At 34.6% G+C, this 20,434-nt stretch overlaps 1 protein-coding gene across 1 annotated transcript; it reads left to right on the forward strand.

Moving 5' to 3' along the window:
* The first annotated feature begins 8,821 nt into the window (after positions 1–8,821).
* LOC111507243 (galactose mutarotase) lies at positions 8,822–18,986 on the forward strand. Its single transcript, XM_023162531.2, has 3 exons — positions 8,822–9,335; positions 12,393–12,953; positions 17,977–18,986. Exons 1-3 carry the CDS (start codon positions 9,038–9,040, stop codon positions 18,879–18,881), a joined length of 1,764 nt encoding a protein of 587 aa, XP_023018299.2. The 5' UTR covers positions 8,822–9,037; the 3' UTR covers positions 18,882–18,986.
* The last annotated feature ends 1,448 nt before the right edge of the window (positions 18,987–20,434 follow it).

Genomic DNA, 20,434 nt, shown 5'->3' on the forward strand with positions numbered 1-20,434 from the left:
CCTTTGAAAATTAAAACCCAACATTTGGAACATCAATTTGAATACTTTTCGAAATGGATTCGGAAAACTCATGAAAGAAACTCAACTTTATTTTGTTCAAACTTGCATTTGCTGTAATAGCCCAAATTGAGGAACACTCCCCATTGCCTGGTGGCTGAAGGCTTTACAGAAAACGGCCCAGGCGAAGCTCTCGGGCTCACAGAGACAGGCTTGTCTTGCCATTAGTACAGCGGCCATGAAGATCCTACTAGATCTACCTCCCCTCCACATTTTTCTGTAGAGAGAAGCTAGATGAAATACATATAGACTTGAGCACATTGCCAACTGCACAAATCAATTCAATGCAGAGTGCAACAGACTGTTGGTTGACACTGAAAGTCACAGCATTCTGGAAATGACCTCTAACTTCATGCCTCCAACTATCAACTACGAACTGCCTTATAAATTATTGTTCCCGAATAGAGAGGACTGGATCCTCCGGAAGAAGGAAATATTGAGCAGATAGTTGTTTGTTCACAGATGGATCAAACACACTTTTTGGTTCTGGTGCAGGCGTTTTCAGTTACAGACCCAAGACAGAGATATAAACCTGCCTTGGAACTTATACGACTGTATTACAAGCGGAAATTTCCGCTATTGAATTGTGTGTGGAAAGATTAGAAAAATCCTTCCTCATACACAAGTCAATAAAATATTCTCAGACAGTCAAGCGGCGTTGGAAGCTCTTGGCTCCTATCGAGCAAAGTTTAAATTAGGAGCAAATTGCCAAAAACGACTCTTGTCGATAGAAAGACTCAACAGATAATCTCTGGGGTCTAGATTTCTGGCTTTAGTAGCCTGAAAGGCAATGAGGCTGCTGACCCCTTGCAAAGAAGGGTTCTGCAAGCAGAACATGTCATTGGTATCGCTTCAGGCTTTGCCAACAAAAATTGAACACCTGAATGGCAAGAAGATTCATGGACTTCTGGTAGAATCTGGTAAAATTGTTCATTGACCTTTGGAAGCTTGATACCAAGTAGTGGTTGGACTTCAGTAGGGATGAACTGCGATAACAGGCCTGACTGTCGCAAGGCAGTGTATGTCGCCTCTGTTTGGAAAAATGACGGAACAACAAAGCATATACTTTGTACCTGCGCTGCTGAGGTCCGAATCAGGTGAATTCGGCAGAACCGAGAGACCTGAAAGACCTGACCTGAAAGATCACTCAGTATACAAACTAATCGGCTTCGTTAAGAAGCGCTGGGTTTATTTGGTCAAGTGTGAATAGGTGTGAGTCACAATAAACCCTTACAGGTAGCGGTGGAAATCGAATAGACCCACCTACTTCGAACTCAACCTAAACTAGTTAGGTAAACTGCTTAGTCGAGTAAATGGGAACAATATCTATTCTTTTGAACAAGTTGCCTCTCTCACCTTTGCTTTCTAGTCACTGAAACGCTGACTGAAAAGTGTAGACAGTTCAAATCAGTCAAGATCATGGATACGGATCCAATTTCTATATTCTGATGAGTCTTGAATTGCTTATTCTCTCAATTACCATAGATGAGGTACCACTTCATACGTGATGGAATAGATCGATACTAGATGAAAATATATAACGTATTCAAGAAGCAATTTATTGTGCGACTTTCACCAAACAGTGTTACAAAAAATTGACACGTCTTTTACTATATTATTGCTTTTTGCTACGCTATGACTTGTCGGATAATTTTGTGTATGGTTCTTCAGCTTTCTGAAGGAACGTTTCCTGCATGTCGACGTCGATGGGTATCTCTCGATACTTCTACCATCAACACTGGTGTTCTTCAGGGATCCATATTGTCTCCAACCCTCTTTTCATTGTATATCAACGACCTATTGGAAAAATCAAGAGTCGAATATATTGCTTTGGTGACGAACTTGTCTCGTAATTCCAAGATATCGGCTGCAGATGCACACCCTTACCATCAGCAGGTTGCATATCCTAAGAGGATCTAGACATGATTTTGAATTGTGGTGGAAGACCAGTTTCGATAAAATCAAATTTCTTTAGAAATATTGAAAGAATCATTTGCAATGAATGTTGATTTACTGCCGAAAATAACTCAAGAGCCAGGTAAAAAAAACAATGAAATTTTTTCAAGAGTGGCATGAAAGCAATTATGTAAAGGTGTTAAATGAAGATGTATTATTACCGGATACAAAAGGAAAATCAGAGGTTTATTCTCCTGCCTCGCTGAGCACGAGAAATTCAATGATGAAATTCACTTTGAAAGTTTGTGAAAAAATTGACATTTCAAGGTTAGTTTTTAAATCTAACACAGTATTAGAGTATCACCTACAGAAATTGTATTTTCAGATGTGAAAAATTATTTTTGTTCTTGAGTCTGATGACTACACACCAAAGAACAAATTTTGTCTGACGGAAAAGTAAGTTTTTATTTGAGTATGGTTGATTGAAAAGGTTTTATCTTTGATATCTTTGGCACCTGTAGCCGTGACGAACTTGATTAGCTGACTGTGGATGATTTTGAAAGCAACAGAAATAAAGTGTTGGTTATTTTGAGAAATACTGAAAACAAAAAAAAAACGGGATATTCGTCATTCCCAAAGAAGGATTTTCTTTTGATGTCTGTAGTTTATACCAAAAATACGTAGCCTTCGAATTTGGAAAATCGGTGATTCTTCATTGGTTATAGAAATAATAAATGTATAAAACAAGTTGTATGCATACTCTTGGAGCTGCTCCAAAGAATATTGGAGGTTGAAACTCCTCTGCCGTGGCGGAGTCGTATAATGAAAAATCAGTTTCAAAGAAGATGAAGATAACGAGACAACTATTTCATAGTAACGAGGCTAAATCGACAACAAGTTCGAATACTGGTGCCAAAGATGCTAAGATGCTCATCGATGGAATAGACATTTCGAATGATAGCAATTGTCAAATTACTCTCCAAATTCATAAATAGTTAGTATTATTATAATCATTGTTATTCTGAGCAGAATAAAGTGTTGAAGGAAATATTTGAACAAGTGATTTCTTTCTGTTAACATTAACTTTTAAATTGTCATCTGAATACCGTTGAATCCAAATAAGAGTATGGAATAAGAGTATGGCAAATATAACCGCCGTCAAACGAATATACTTTTGAAGCTCAGTTCCGTTGAAAAAGTGCCTATTAAACTGTCAGATGCACAAAGTGCACCTGATGTTCATGATGCTAACTGATGCTCTTCTTTCCGGTAAAAACTCCATTGGCGTTTTTCTTCATTATTCTGAAAATGAAAAAATCAGCTGCATGAATTCGATAAACTATGAAATAACTTGATATAAAACTCTCTTTTGATTTTTATATGCTTAAATTTACAGTTTTCCCTGTTACTTAATGTTGATTATACGTTGAAATACGTCCAAAAAACTCTCATAAATTTTGCCACGGTATGAAAATGCTTGAGTCATATATTTTTTAACAATTTCACTCACTGTCTCATTCATCTCCACGTTGAAATTTTCTAATTATTGGAGGAAAACTATCACTAATATGATTTTCAGTCGGTTTGAAAAGAATTAACGTTATTGCCCGGACTATAACACTGAACATGATCCTGCGCTTTCCGGCATACTGACCTACACTAACAATCTAAGAAGCGGATTCCGATTCAATTATAGTACAGAAAAGTGGAAGCCATAATTATCGATGTTTGGGTTTTATTGCATTATAGATTTGTAACCCATACTGAAGAAGTACCTACTCTAGTTATAACGGATCCGCAATCCGCATATATACTTTGATTTATGCATTTTCTGCGGTGTAAATGAGATTAGAATGTGGTGAATGATTATAACAGTTAGTAGGATTATTTATAGCAATACATAATGAGATGCCTTTTTTCAAAAATATATTCATCACACTTATATATTGGTCTTATGCAAATCAAGGACTTCCAATCATTCTTTGTGCCTAATTAACAACAGACGGATATCCTGGAAATATCCTGATCCCTTGGAAGCTATAACTGTTTTCTGTTGTGAATATGTGTGTTGATTTATTGATCACGTTTTACAGTACCGACCCTGTGGTATAATCCGGACTTTAAAATCCAACCATTGAACTCGATCGCATCAAAAACTCTATTTATAAAGTATCAAACGAATTTTCATGCTAGAAATTATCTCTTCGATTTTGTTTCTGAATTTTTTTTAGCAAATAATACTAGTTAGTGGAATGTCGAATGTGCTTTTCAACTCTCGCATGAAAAATTCATCCAGTTATAGGTACCTCAAAAAATTGTGATTTTCGTAAAATTTGTAAGAGTGTTTTTTTTTTGGTGAATAGACAAAATGAGGTCGAAAAAAACTGTTATCGGACGTGTTACTCACACTATTTTTTCCTCAACCGTGTATGATAACAAATGAATGAGAAACATTTCCCTCTTATATTTCTTTGGTGGACAAAATTTCGAACATTTTGATAAAAATTGAACAAAACGAAGATGAATTTTTAAATTGACAGGAAATTTACGTTATTCAAAAAATAATCTTCCGACATTATATTCTGAATATGACTTCTGCACCGGCTAACTCATTGATTGTTGCTACCTGAAAATGAAGCAAATTGAGTTGATACTTTTATATCCTATATTCGAAATAGATGAACATGTTAATCTAGCAGACCACTATTATAATATTCATGCAGTCATTGTTCACTGTGGTTCTGGCGTTGAATTTGGTCATTATTACGCCTTGGTCAGAGAAAAAAACGGACTGGTTTAAGTTTGACGATAGTCGTGTCACGAAGTGTTCTGGCGATGCATTGAATTTATTGGAGACTCTGGATACACTCATTCATTTTGTTTTATAAGAGAGAGGACATTGTTAGATCAAGATCTTCAGATGATGTGGTGCTGCAAGTTTTTCCGGGTTTTCCTGCAGCTGAAAAAGCAAATGTGCCACTGGAATCAATGAATTCGCCCCGGAGCGCCAATTAGTTTTTATTGTTATTTTTATTTTCATAGTTGTTTTAATAAACTTATCTATCCTATATTTTGTTACAATTACGTGTAGCATTAGATAAGTTTCATTATTTGTTTTCCTAATGAATTTGTCGATTTGCTGGCTGTTGAAAACTTTCGATTTCTTCACCCTATAACCAAATTATTCCTTTTGAGAAATGAGATATTTTTTGGGAATTGTGCTAAAGCAGCTGCTGCTGTATTGGAAATTTCATAAAGTACATTTTCATTCTTACTATCAGAAATGAAAAAATAATTTTCGTGTCAAATAGCTGTCAATAGTTATTTCGCTGCTATGGTAATGATCAACTACATTTATCAAAACCATAACCTTCAAGATTCTCATATTTACAATAACAACAACGATGAGATTTTTCTCCGCCTAATTAGTCTAATCAACAAGTTCAAAAACATGAAAAATAGAGGTGAAGGTCGTAAAAATATGAGCGATAGCTCATCGATTCGGAATCACATCTAGAAAAATGTTTTTGAAGGATTTTGGTGCGATGAAAAATTGCAATTGTTATTAACAAAATGAGATAAAAAAATGATATGAGGTTTTTCGTTAATAACTCAAAAACTGGTAATATTTAAGCAATTTTTAAAAAGCTAGTTGAAGAAGAGGAAATTTCCGATAAAAAAGTTACAAGGCAAGAAACTCTATCTCCATTATTTATAATTTTAATTTGACGTTGAAAATAGGGATCCGCGCGGCTGTTACGGCATGCGCGCGCTGCTGCTAAAGAGAGTTTATCAAAAGAAATATTCGTTTAATATAAAATGTCATTTTAAAAATTTGAAGAAAATGTAGTATCTTCTTGACAAAAAATTATTCAATTGTTAACTAACAATTTTTTCCCAATCTCCGTTGGCATAAATAATGGGATAAAAGGAATAAATAATTGGCCTTTAAATTTTAAGCTTCGTGGAGCCTTTTTCATATATATACTTCACATGATTCTGCGATAAAAGTTCATAACGGTTTATTAATTTGGTAATAATGATTTTTTATAACTATTGCAAAATGAAATATCTGAAAATTGTTGATAAATTTTTTTTTTCAATTGATATTGTCTATGTCTGTTTTCACAATAAACAATGGCAGTTATTATCATAGGATATGGAGTTTTTTCGTAATTTGTTCATTAAATTGTTTTAAACAAATAGAGAAATTCAAAATTTTTGAAGATATTTTTTTGCATTTTTGTCTAGAGATAATTATGATTAAACTTTTTTTTTACTAATTTCAATTTATAATTGTTTAAAATCGATATTTTCATATTTCGATTGTTTAAATAATCAGTTGAGAAATAAGTTTGCTTCTGAAAATCCTTATTTAAACTTTCAAATAGTTTGAAAGTAAAAAAATATTCATTATTTAATTGTTTATTAGTTTAAAAATTTGTTGTAAACAAATATTGACCAATGTTATATTTGTTTTCTGAAGCATAAACAATTAAATAATAAATTAATTTTTTTTTGAGAAATTATTTATAAGTGAAAATTATGATTCTTAGAAGCAAAATTATTTCTTAACTAATTATTCAAACAATCGAAATATAAAAAAATCGATTTTGAACAATCAAAAAATAAAATTAAGAAATGTTTTTTTATTATAATTATTTCTAGACAACAGAATAGTAAAAAAAATTTTCAAAAATATTGAATTTCTCTATTCGTTTAAAACAATTTAGTAAACAAATCACGCAAAAAATTAATTTCCTATGTTAATAACAGCCATTGTTTAATGTGAAAACAGACATAGCTAAATATCAATTAAAAATAAAAATTAATCAACAATTTTTAGATATTTCATTTTGCAATAGTTATAAAAAATCATTATTAAAAAATTAATTAATTTTATTAACTTATATAGCAGGATCATATGAAGTATATATATCAAAAGGGCTCCATGAACTTTAAAATTTATAGGCCAATTATTTATACCTTTTATCCCATTATTTATGTCAACGGAGATTTGTAAAAAAATTGTTAGTTAACAATTGAATAACTTTTTGAAAAATGATGATGAAACTTTTTTTCTACGGGACTCGATCTATTCAAGTGTTAAGAAGAAACTAGATTTTTCTCAAATTTTTAAAATGACATTTGCTGTGAGATACTATCATCTATTTTGAGCCTATCTGAGATTATCGAAATAGTGTGAAGCAGTGTATGAAAAATTATCGATGGTGGCATCTATTATAACTGAAGAAGATTATTCGTAAAACTAATTCTGGTTGCTGAACATCCAAATTTTATCCCAACCAGAAGTAAGAGCTCTCGATTGATGAGCAAAAACTGCAAAAAATGGAAAAAATCTATATTCAAAGGTTCACATCTCGAAAACTGTACAATTCTGAGCTTTGGCTGTGGACACTTTCAATCAGTACATCAAGAACTGCAACATATCAAAATTCCGCCAAAACTCAAGGCAAGCCATTTCTCATAAGGAATGTGCGGTGTCCTTCATCAAAATATTGAGGAAACATTTTACCATCCGAAACAAAATCATTCTTCATACTCATTGCAACACCGAAACAACTGTTAATTTTTAAAGAAAAAATCGCACTCGGTGAACAGGTAGAATTTAGATCATTTTACCTACTTGCTGAATTGTTGTCTGAAATCATTTAAAGGGATTGAATAACATAAGTTTCATTGAATCATGCGGTGCCCTGAAATCAGCATGGAAATCACTTGCTCATTGATATTTACTGTCAACCTGACAATATTGTTGAAAGATCTTGTTCAATCCCCGGACCAGTTTTCATTGCATTTGTTGGTGAAGGGGTGAGGTCTTATCGTGAAGCGGCCGCTGAATTTAATAGAAGACACCTGCTAGAGGTAGCTGTACACCCTGGAACTGTACATAAAATATATAATCTATTCGTGAGCACCGGCCAAGTAACAAAGGACAGAAAAATTGTAAAACATTATATTGATGATGATACGACATTGGCGGCTCATCAAGCTGATCCTAGAATTAGTTTGAGAAACTTATCGCTTTAACTCAATATGAGCCGCAGTAAAATAAGGAGGTGTTTAAAGAGGCATAAAATGCATGCGTTCAAACCCAAATTTTTACATACTTTGTACGAATTTGTACTGATTACATGTTTACGTTCCTCTTACAAAATTACCATTTTCTCTCTTATTGAGAAGGAATAACTTTCCTGACAACAAAATAAAAAATAATTTATTTATGTGAAAACAAAAGTCGAGATTCTCTTGAACAATTTCGTTCATGTTTTGATGTCAAAACCAAAAATAAAATCTACTTCAATTATTACGGAAGATACGGGGGTGTTTCCATGATAAGTGAAAAAAATTCAGATTTTTCAGGACTGATAGTTTTTCAGGAAAAATGTGTCATCGTAGTCCTGATCACGAATCTGAAGGAATTTTGAGCCTATTTTGCCTCCTAATATGTTTTACCGTAAAAATGGGGTGTTCCATCGCGAGTGGCGGACAGTATATATCACTTTGGCCAACCCCATTCAGGTGGTAGGTGCATTTTAAGTATTTCCATCAGTTTCATCCAGGGAGTTTCATCGTTCTACCTCTAATATTACGGAAGATACGGGGGTGTTTCCATGAGAAGTGAGACACACAGTATAAGTTTTCATAAATTTTGACTACAGTTTGAACAATCAATTGAAAAAGTTAAATTTTCATACTCATCTTTCTTCACATGGACAACGTTTCGGAAAACAATTAAACACCTAAAAAATAGTAAGAAACAGTTTTTTCACATTTACCATCAATGTTACAGTTACTTTCAGTGTTGAACTATCCTTGTTTGGCATATGACAAAACTGAACATTCAGGAGTAGAGCAACATTCACAAAACATTAAAACTTTTTTCCATGATGTGTCTGTAACTTGGACTACCAGATCACGTAATCTTACCTCCTTTTAATCATAAAATCAGTGATAAATGTGACAATAAAAGACATCTTTTGAATCGTCAACTTGTCACTTGGAAAATATGTGAGTTTGTGTCATAATTTCAAAATTCAAATGTCATTTCTCAAGGGATTCTATGGAGAACAATTCCCGCAAAAGCAGTCAAATTTCTGAGAACATTTCTGAAAAATTGGTCAAAATTCATGAGGGCGTCAATGAAACAGTTCAAGAGAAAATATTTGATAACGGTGTATTGAATCTAACTGAAGATGTCTTTGGATATTATTGGGATAAAAATGGTGTGGAACACGCAATAAAGAGGTTCACCTGGAGAAACAAAAACAAAATTACCATACAAGTAATAAATTATGGTGCTAGAATAACTTCCATTAAATTGCCAGACAGAAAAGGAGAAGTTGAAGATATCGTTTTAGGTAAATGAATATTTCGAGTCAAAAACTAACATTTGTAAAAAATTTAATTGAAACTATATTCAATCAATCGATAAAAAAAACCAGTGCAGTACAATCCTGGTAAAGATCTAGAATATATAACTCTTTGAACTTGAAATATTCAAGTATAATCTGATACATGATGTGATATATTATCGAATTCAAGAATTGTTAGGAAAACTTTACTTTATGGGATACTCACGGATTTTCTTAGTCTCTAATATTTGTCAGTGGAATTATTATGTGAACTTCTAAAATCGAAATACATTGCAGATGTTAATATTTTTCCTATATAAACTTTTTTACGGAAAGGAATATGGAGATTGATAACTCAAAATTCTAGGAAGAGCCGTTGGCTAGTCCTAGAAGTTTGCGAGTCCGAAAAAATTGTTTTCAAGCGTGTTTCGTACATACAATCCACTGAGATACATTTTTTGATTGTGTTTCTTTGGAGAACAACATTTTGAATATTTCAATTCTCATTTGTATTGAATATTGAAATTCAAGCAGAAGGTACTGATAGAAACATTCTGATTATCATTCATGGCGATATGTATATGCATATTGGAGCAATTACAAATATCAGAAAGATTTGATTTATTTGAACTACAAGGAGCCTACAAAAACTATGAGTTTTGTCATGAATTCAAATTATGTATCTTCATTTAGTTAGTCAAAGATAGACTCAAACATCTAAATCTGACTTTTAAAATCAATGCTGACCAACATAACCATTCGACAAGATATTTAGGCAATCTTAAATGATGAAAATGAAAACAAATATTGGGCAAAGTTTGATTCATTATAGAAGTATCAGTCAAGCGGCGTTGGGAAATCTTGACTCCTACCGAACAACGTCTAAAGTGGTAGCAAATTGCCAAAAACGGATCTCCTCAATAGGAAGAGTTAACAAATTGTCTCTGGTCTGGATTCCTGGCCACACTGGACTGAAAGGCAATGAAGCTGTTGACTCATTTGCAAAGATGTGTGCTGCAAACGGCTTCATCGGACCAGAACCTGTCATTGGCATCACTTTATGCTTTGCCAAACAAACATTGAACACTTGGATGGCGACACACACTGTCGTAAAAACGTAGAAACATTCAAACTAATCGGCTTCGTTAAAAACTGGGTTCATTTGGAAGAGTGTGAATAGGTGTAAGCCACAGTAAACCCTGGAGGGTTGCGGTGGAGGTCGAATAGACCCACTCACTTTGGATCTAACCGGATCTAAAGATATCAAGTTTCACAGTGAGCTACCAAATGCTCCAGAAAAATTTATAGTACAAAAATTCCAGGTTAATTTATTGTTTGTATTCGATCATCTTCAAGAAGGAGGAAGCATCACAGGTGCATCATTCTTGATGAGCTGAAGACATAATTTGCGGAAAAACGGCCACGAATTAGGGTTTGAACTGCTTAATCATCCATTTTACTCACCAGATCTAGCACAAAGCGACTTCTTTTCATTATCTCACCTGGAAATTGCGCTCGACAGACAGAGATTTTATTCAAATGAAAGGGCAATCACCTTAGTGAACAATTATTTTGCAGAAAAAGACGCTGAATACTATTTGGACGGGTTATAGAGATGGGATCATCACTGGGAGGAGTGTGTGAAGTAGAAAGGAGAGAATGTTGGAAAATGAAAAAAAAATCTGGAGTATAGTAGAATGATTTATTTGACCACTTCATATACAAAATACAATAATGCAAGTCATATATACTATAGGTCTATTTCAGACACTTGAAATGAGCAACAACGTCTCTAGATTGAAGAAGTAAATTTTTCAAATGAATAAAATGAAGCTGGCATATTAGACTTCCTAAAAATGATCACAGTGTCACAGGCTTTATTACAACTTCACAACATGAATCATTTTTGAAAAACTATGAATTGACCAGCTACAGCAGCATTTTCTTCGATATTTGTTCGATAGGTGTTTGAGAAGATATCTCTTGATATTAGTTTTGAAATTTCTGAAATCCAAAGATTGAACTGAGGGTTGGAGATAGTTGTATAAATTCAAATTTAGGGAGTTTTTTTCACTAACTGCGAACCAATGTCTTGTATTATTCAATAAACATGCGGATCTTGTTGAATAATCATGATTGTGAGAGTGTTTCGGAAACATTCAATATTCTTGTGAATCTCCAACAGCACAACATAAATATATAACATGGGAAGTGGCATGATTTAAAATTGAATGGAAAGAGGACGACAGTGTTCCCTATATCCTACGTTTGCCATGATTCTCATGGCTTTCTAACATCTGAAAATTGTGATTGAGTTTGTGGAACGCTCCCCAAGAATACGTATGAAATAACTGCGTGGAATAGAGACTGATATGCTTTCTTCAGTGTTATCAAACCTACATCATTTCTCAACTGTCTAAGAACAAATAAAACAGCTCACGAGTAGTTGCTTGATCAACTGAGTCTAGCATCAATATGAATACCTACAAACTTAACACTGTCTCCTAGAGTAACACTAGTGTTTGAGGATATCACAATATTTTGGATTTTTTTATCGTTCAGTTTCATTTTATCTGCTGTGAACCAAGTGTTTGCAAAGTTTTTATTTCTGTCCATCATGAGGTAGACTGGTATGTGATTTATCTGAGCAAACAAGGATTGTGTCGTCGGCAAACCAAACACTTTGTGTTGATAAAATGAAGCTACATTAGTCACTCATATAAATGATGAATGATAACGGGTCGAGGACAGAACCCGGAGGAATGCCATGACAAATTGGCTTCAAGTCTGACTTGATATTGTTGACGTCGACGCACTGATACCTATTTTGAAGATAAGATCATACCAGAGCAGTGCCCCTTATACCATAATAACACAAGTTTTGAATGAGCATAGAGTGTATCTTCTTTTGGTCTGAAACTGTTCAGATCACCTCCGTATGTAGTGATGCGACTATATACCTACACCTAATATTCTGATGTAACAAATACTGTCTTTCCTTTACTCTGATATTTTTTGAGCCATATGTAGCATTCACCATATAAAAATGATTTCATTTTTCAGGATTTGATGACCTGCCCGGATACATTTATCACAAAAACTTTTATTTTGGTGCAACCATTGGAAGAACTACCAACTTGATCAGGAACAGCTCGTTCAACTTGAATAACAAAAAATACCCTTTGACGGAAAACCATCCTGACGGTCACCACAAACATGGTGGTAAACATGGTTTAGATCAAGTGGTCTGGAATACCTACGTTGAAAATTCAGAAGTGATAATGAGTTACGTGAGTCCAAATATGAGTGAAGGGTATCCGGGAGACCTCTACATACGAATTACTTTCGAATTGTCAGTCAGAAATGAGTTCAAAATCCAAATTGAAGCTTCGACTACAGAACCGACCATTGTGAATCTCTCGAATTTGACTTACTTCAATTTAGCCGGACACCAAGCTGGACCAGAGGAAATTTACAAACATATTCTCACTATGAATTGCAATTGTTTCACACCTCAAGTCAACGATTTGACAACCGGTGAAATCTCCAATGTCATTCACAGCCAATATGATTTCCAGATACCAAAGATATTGGGAAAAATCATAGGAATTGTACCTAAAGATGGTGAGATATCTAATTCAATTATCTTATCATACAGTCCTGTGTGAGAGCTATTTTCCGGGATATTCATCTGTGGTTTGCAGGTTTTTATGCCTGAAGTTTCATCTACTACTGCGATATACATTATCAAAGGCCATGTGATAACTGTCGAAGTACTTGAGTTGTTGTTTCCGTCGTTTTGAACGTCGTTACTACGATCCGCCTATTTGAATCTGGTTTTACATTGGGTTCGTTCCAACCTATTACATTGGGTTACATTGTACGATACATCATATGCGCATTGAATAGAAACTGTTTCAACCAAAAGTTGAATAATACTTGGTACTGTTCGTTAAGCTATTCAACCAAGAGGTGTAAGATTCAGAAACCGATTTCGGTATCGCCATACTTTCCTTAGAGTTAGGTCAGGTCCAATATGAGTGTCTATTCAACCCTCCACCGCAACCCCCAAGGGTTTATTGTGGCTCACACCTATTCACACTCGACCAAATAAACCCAAATGAACCCTTTCAGGTGAGAGTACGGCTCTGCCGAATTCTAGAAACTTTATTTGGTCCCTAGCGGAGCGGACACAAAGTATGAGCTCTGCTGTTTCATCATTTTCCAAACAAAGACGACACACAGTCCGAGTCTCTGCATATGATGATTTACATGACAGTGACCTGTAAAAAGACCTGTTAGATATCATAGTTCATCCCTACTGTAGTCAAACAACTGTTTGGTATCAAGCTTCGAAGATTGAATAATTGCCTTGGAGTAAGCCAATCCTGGAAGATTCTCTCAGAATTTCAGAAGACCATAAATCTTCCTGCCATCCAAGTGTTCAATGTTTCAATAAATTGATGGATGGATCCATTACTACGTGGTAGGAGATCATGATGAAAAGAGAAATGAAAATTTCTATGTTCTTTACCACTTTTATTTGTAACTAACGTTACTGCAGTTTCGTCTTATATGGACACTCTCAAACTTGAACAATAAACTAACAATGATTCATTACATCCGCCAATATATACCATTCAGGTACTTGATTGAGTACCTGAATTTACAGTTCACAATTCGGATGTGCCAATTTAAAAACCGGAGAGTAAATTAAATCGATTTGGTCATTTAACAGGTTGCACCCGCAATGTTTATGCTTGTGAATTTCCCAGGATTCTAAATAATTGAGTTTGCAACCCCCTTCCTTGCATAGTGCAGAATTTCCGTATCGTTTAGATTCGGAAACTTGTGGTTGCATGTGTAATACCTAGCGAAAGCTATGTATGGTAATATAAATTCTAAATTCGGAAAGAGACAGATTTCTTCAATTCAGATTATTTTTAAACGCCGTAACTGTCTCTCATAAAACGTTAAATTATGGCCAAGGGACCGAGAGTGTTAAGATAAACACTATTCATCGGCTTGAAAAGATGCCCAGTCAGAGATAATTATCACGTAACTCGATAAGGCATATACATTTCCCATGAATTGAAAGTTTTGAGAACTCATCGAAAGATGTTTTTAAGGACCTACGTCGTACGGGGGCAACGATGAAGAGAAAAACGGTTTGAGAAACGCGAGGGGCGGGAGACTCGTGATTTGATTTTGCTGGCTTTTTGAAAGGAAGAAAGAGAGAGGGTTCTGGGAGCTCTTCGCGTAAGGTAGCGGTCTGGGAGTGGTGGGAAAATCTTTGTTTCATGAAGTAGGTCCGCGTTAATTTTGAGGACTTGGGAGTTTGAAGGGTTTTCCTGACGGTCAATCAAGAGCGGTATATTTTGTTTTGGGAGATAGTTTTCCTGGGTGGAATCTAATTGTTTTATTCTTGAAAATAGACAGTTAGCGTGATTTTGGGTAGTCTTTTATTCGAGCAGTGTAGTGCAAAAGTTTTGAAATAGGGGACGAGCAGGAAAAAGGCAGCGGTGAGTTAATTATACATGTTGTGTACTAACCATTCTATGATTTTGGAAAGGAGTTAGCTATAATAAATTTGTATACAGAGTGGACCTAATAATTGCATTATAGATATTTAGCGGTCAGAAATCATCGGCCAAGTTAGAGTATTTCGTCACTCTCGTATATTATAGTAATAATTTCCGGCGAAGGCACGAATATTGAGTTTAATTTTTTTTGAGATTTATTTATGGTTATTATTTTTTAATTTTTTTTTAAAATTTTTATCTATTATTGAATATAGTTTCTTCTGAAGGTTTTAAGCAGGCTTTTATTTCAAAATCTACCATAGTAACCTCGTGGAAGGAAGTGTCTGCGAATTTCTTTTTCAAGATCTTTTCTCTCTGCAACTAAAAACCTCCTCCTAGTGCAGGAGGCGGAATTCAAGCCTCTTTCGGACTTGCCTGACATCCAAAATTTGATGTGGAGAAATTCGCATCTGGTGACAGTAGCTGCCAAATTTTATTTGAATAAACCAAACACGGAAATAGCGAAAGGGTTACCAAGGCTTGATAGACAGTTAATGACGTATTATTTATTGGTGACCCAGCTATAAAATCGTAGATGTTTCAGTGGGATACGTATATATAATAATAATAATAAAACCGTGCCGGATTTACTACACATGCCAAGGAATGGTTTGGGAATGTCGAATCATTTTTTCCTACTCTGAAGGACCATTCATGTTCAGCATACCGTTTTTGGAAATTTCCTCCGCATTGTCCCACATAAACACTATTACACTCCAGACCCTCAAGCTTGTGAACTCCAGATTTTCCCAACTTGTCGACCTTATCTTTGGCATTGAAAAGGAAATGAGATAACCTGGCATGCGATCTGAATGCTACTTCCACATTGTTTCTTCTGAAGAATCCTGCGATCCTTTCTGTTCTTTTTCCAAAATATGTTAGCGTCATCCATTTCTTGATTTCTGGTTGTTTGACCTGAGGATGTATTAATCTGCAAGTGGATTTCCGGTTTCATTTCCTGACTAACTTCTGGATACTATCTGCGTTGAAAGCATCATTATGACCTATCTGTGTAATCGTATCAATTTCCCTAGCTAGATTGTCTACAGACAAAGGCAGTGAGGATGCTCTGTGCAGCATTGAATTGTAGGCTGCTAATTTATGAGTGTCTGGATGGAAAAAATCGATTGGGATGGTGATGTCTGTATAGCTAGTTTTTCTGAAAACATTGAACCCAAATTTATTCTGATTGTGTGTAATGGCCAGGTCTAAGAAATCTATTCGTTTCTCTATCTCTGTTTCGAGTGTGAACAGAATGTTGCTATTGAAATCGTTCATGAATGTCATGAATTGGTTCAGCTGTCGTGTAGTTCCTCTGAAACAGGCAAAAATATCGTCTACATATCTGTACCAAAAATGAATATGTTTTTTACCCAGGTCGGAGTTTACTATCGTGGTCTCCAAGTTGTTCATAAATATGTCTGCTAAAAGTGGAATAAGGGGTGAGCCCTGAATCCTGTTTATAGAATTTGTTGTTGAACTGTAGATAGCTCTGATTCAGGCACACATCGAAAAGCTGTTGAAACTTCAAAGAAAGTGATATGGTCTACTTTGGCTTGATCTAATATGTCTAAAATGAGGGGCTTACACTCGTCGAGAAAGATTTTCTCGAAATAAAACAATGGTTCGAGTCCAAATTAATCACGATTGATTTCGATAAGACAAAATGTCTTCCATTTTTCAATCACCAAAACCAATTCTCCGGATAATTTGCTATCAATCATCGACAATAATAACATCTTTACTATACCCATAATCAAAAAATAAAATACTTGGGAGTCTACATAAATAGTCACATGAAATGGGACACTCACATTAAAAATCTCACTTTCAAATCGAGATAGAAGCCTCAAAGCAAAGTTTAAACATATCAAGAAATTTCTTGAAATGAGAAATTTGAGAATTTTATACTTCGCACTGGTGGAATCACTATTGAGGTACGGAATAATAGCTTGGGGTAGTGCCTACAATAAATAATCAAATGAACGGACTCGACGTACCCCAGAAATGGACACTGAAGATAATATACTCGAAAGATCGATTATATTGCAGTGATGAAATTTATCAACTAGCAAAAGTTTTAGATACTGAACAATTATTTTCAAACGTTTTCATAGTGAAGCAAAAAAAAAGAAATATCCAAAAATTACTATGTACACATATATAAAACTTGGAAAGAAGTGCCCTTCGTCTCTAACAAAATATCCTAACGTTCATCATATTTCCTCAAACTCAGAGTAATCAATAATACTTGGAAAGAAGTGCCCTTCGTCTCTGAAACAATATCCCAACGTTCATCATATTTCCTCAAACCCAGAGTAATCAATGCAGTTCCCAGTGAACTGAAAACAATCAACTCCATAAGCCTGTTCAAAAAAGAACTGAAAAATTGGATTTCAAACCTTCCAAGATCATTCACCCATCAACTGATCGATATAAAGAATAATTTCTGGAATAATACAATAGGACCAAAATTCTGTTCAACAGAGATCTTCGCTTCCATTGTAGACTGAATTTTCTTCAATGAAAAAGTATCTTTATTATAAATCTCAAATAGCTTCATTTATTTATGTGTATGTGTGTATATGTATGTATGTATGTATATGTATATATTAATTGATCTTTCGTCAACATCCTTTATTATTTACTATCATCATTTCTCTTCATTGTATCATGACAAGCATATATTTTTGTGGATTATCACTTATATTTATTCATTCATAGTTTGTTTCATGATTATAATACTGTGTAAATTATGTACAAAAATATCGTCAAAACCATTTAACTATCTGTTCAAATTATCATGTATCATGTAATTAACTCTGTCATTGGTTGGATAAATATATTATTTAAAAAAAATAAACTACATGAAAAAGTTTGCCTTTGTCAGACAAAGTCTAAGATTAGCTAAAGGCCCCAGTAAACCTTTAGAAACATCCTTTAGCTGCGGGTCGGTCCACCTTGAAACCACGGTTGACAGATAATCTAGCTCTTATAACAGTTATGGCTGTAACTGTCGTTTGTATTCTCCAAAACATGTAGAGTTTATCTTTTTTATGTTTCAGGTTTCAATCAGAATCTGTGTATAAACCGGGGAATGAACCAAGAAGAGTGTTTCGTTGGCAGAGTTCTCCATCCCCCAAGCGGCAGGATGCTGGAAATCTACAGCAACCAGTACGGGGTCAATATAAGCACAGCCAACGAGTTCGGTTCTGGAATTTTAAAGTCAATGCAAGAAATATACGAGGAGCAGTCTATCGAAGAAAATACCAGTGAAACTACTTTGAAACTCTTGAACGACATTCATCAAAGGATGTCGGGTAACTTGAAAATAGATGAAACAAATGATTTCAAAGAACTCAAGAATGTTATTTTGAAAATTCGAAATATGGAAAAGAAAAGTCCTATAATCAAAACTCCCAGTAATACTCCAGTTCAATTCACAGAATCGAGCACGAAAGTTGCAGACTTTGTGTTCACGTCTCTGCAGATTTCTTACTTGAAAAATATCTTGGAGGTTATCGGACGAAATGAGTTTGTGGAAGATTGTGATTGGTTGAAATCGACAATAGATAAAATCCTCAAATATGGTATTATTCGAGATGGAGCGACCCAATCCAATTTTTTCCGGGAATCTAAAGGGGGCGTTTCGTCAAGCAAAACACATTCTTTTTCTCCAAAGAAATCCATCAACGAGAACAAAATTCCGTTGTACTACAAAAACACCAATCAAGTCGTCGGGAAAGAGAGGAAAATTTATAGGATGCATGGAGGAATTGCAATTCAGACGCAAAACTATCCGGGATGTGAAAGTTTCAAAAGTTTTCCAACTTGCGTTCTCAATCCAAATGAGAATTACAAGCATACAATAACTTATAAGTTCTGGATAAGAGCTGGGAATCCTAACAGATGGGTCAAACGGAATATGACGGCAGCTGAACTCAGAAATCAAAAAGAAACACTTCGATAGGGATTTTCCTGTTCAGATTTCTCTGTGCTTCATTTGACTTGTATGTTTTTCTTCCCGAAATTTTTTGCAGTTGAAATGAAATTATATTTTATATTCACAAACAAAGCTACAGAGCTTTTTGTTATTTTCACTTCATTTCATTTGAAGACAACTTGTTTAGAGCTCAGGAAGTTCTTGGAGTCATGTATATTTTCTTCTCTGAAATTGTTTTGTACTACAAAATACAGGGTGAAGCTCGGTGACCGTCAGTTAGCCGTATTTTGAGAAATAATAGGATTCATATTCTGGAATTTGGCAAATATAGACTTTTCAATACATTTTATAATGGAGTGTCTAACTTTCAGTTACACCGGCTCTCGAGTGATACACCCATAAAATTCAAAAGTTTGATAGATATCTTTCGGAAATCGCTCATCGAAAAATAAGAAAATGGAATGACGTTCTTCAAAATGATGTTCTACTCACTCGACATAAATACATAGAAAAATCACCTATCACCTATAAACATTGATATGAGAGAGGCCTTGACTTTCCACTTTCCACAAAAAAATTTCAGTATCTTCCAATGAAATGAAGAAATCGATCAGTTTCGATAATCGATCGACCTAATTTTCGGCAAATTATTTGGAATCATCCTGAAAAATAGGCTTCATGAGAATTTTCATAAGTACAAGCTACTCAACAATAACCAATTCGGATTCAGGAAATCATCCTTCACAATAAGTGCGGTTGAGAAAGTAATTGAAAACATAATAACTTGCTTTGAAAAAGGAGAACACCCTATTGCTGCTTTAGTGATCTAACAAAAGCATTGGATTCAGACTCCCATTCTATTCTATTCTTTTTTTTTATATCTGACAAACAGATACGGATATGTGTCAATTGAATCGAACAATGTCTCCGACTTGAAACCAGTTACATGTGGAGTTCCCCAAGGCTCGGTTCTGGGCCTCTTTCATTCATGATCTATATAAGTGATCTGTTTTCCTTTCGCCGATGATACTACTCTTACGTCATTCGGAAAAATCAAGGGTGCGCGATATAAATCAAATTCAAAAGAATGCTGACATATGCTTCAAAAGAGATAATCTAATGTTGAACGAGAATAAAACTCAACATATCAATTTTACATCAACCACCTCTTGGGTTGAAGGACACAGTGTTAAACTCTTAGGCATACATCTAGATGATAATTTGAACTAGTTACAGCACACTGAACAACTTAGCATTAAACTGTCGAAATACACATTTCTTCTTGGGAAATTGATAGAAATAATCTCTCAACAGGCGCTATCATCAGCTTACTAGGCTTTTTTCCATTCTCACATCTCATATGGAACAATTCTCTGGGGAAACGCAAATAGTATATTTCTGTTACAAAAAAGGCCGTGAGATGATTATCTGGGGCTGATTTCTTAGACTCTTGTAGACTTTTGATATTTTGATAGATATTCATAAAAATGAATCAACATCAAACAGACATTGTGATTTCCACGATCATGAGACTAGATGATGTGATTTGTTGAGGGTGATTTGTTGAGGGTTGAAATATC

This window comes from Leptinotarsa decemlineata, unplaced genomic scaffold (assembly GCF_025532065.1).
Source record: "Leptinotarsa decemlineata unplaced genomic scaffold, Ldec_3_MD MMD2_tig00004307_RagTag_RagTag, whole genome shotgun sequence".
Taxonomy (NCBI): domain Eukaryota; kingdom Metazoa; phylum Arthropoda; class Insecta; order Coleoptera; family Chrysomelidae; genus Leptinotarsa; species Leptinotarsa decemlineata.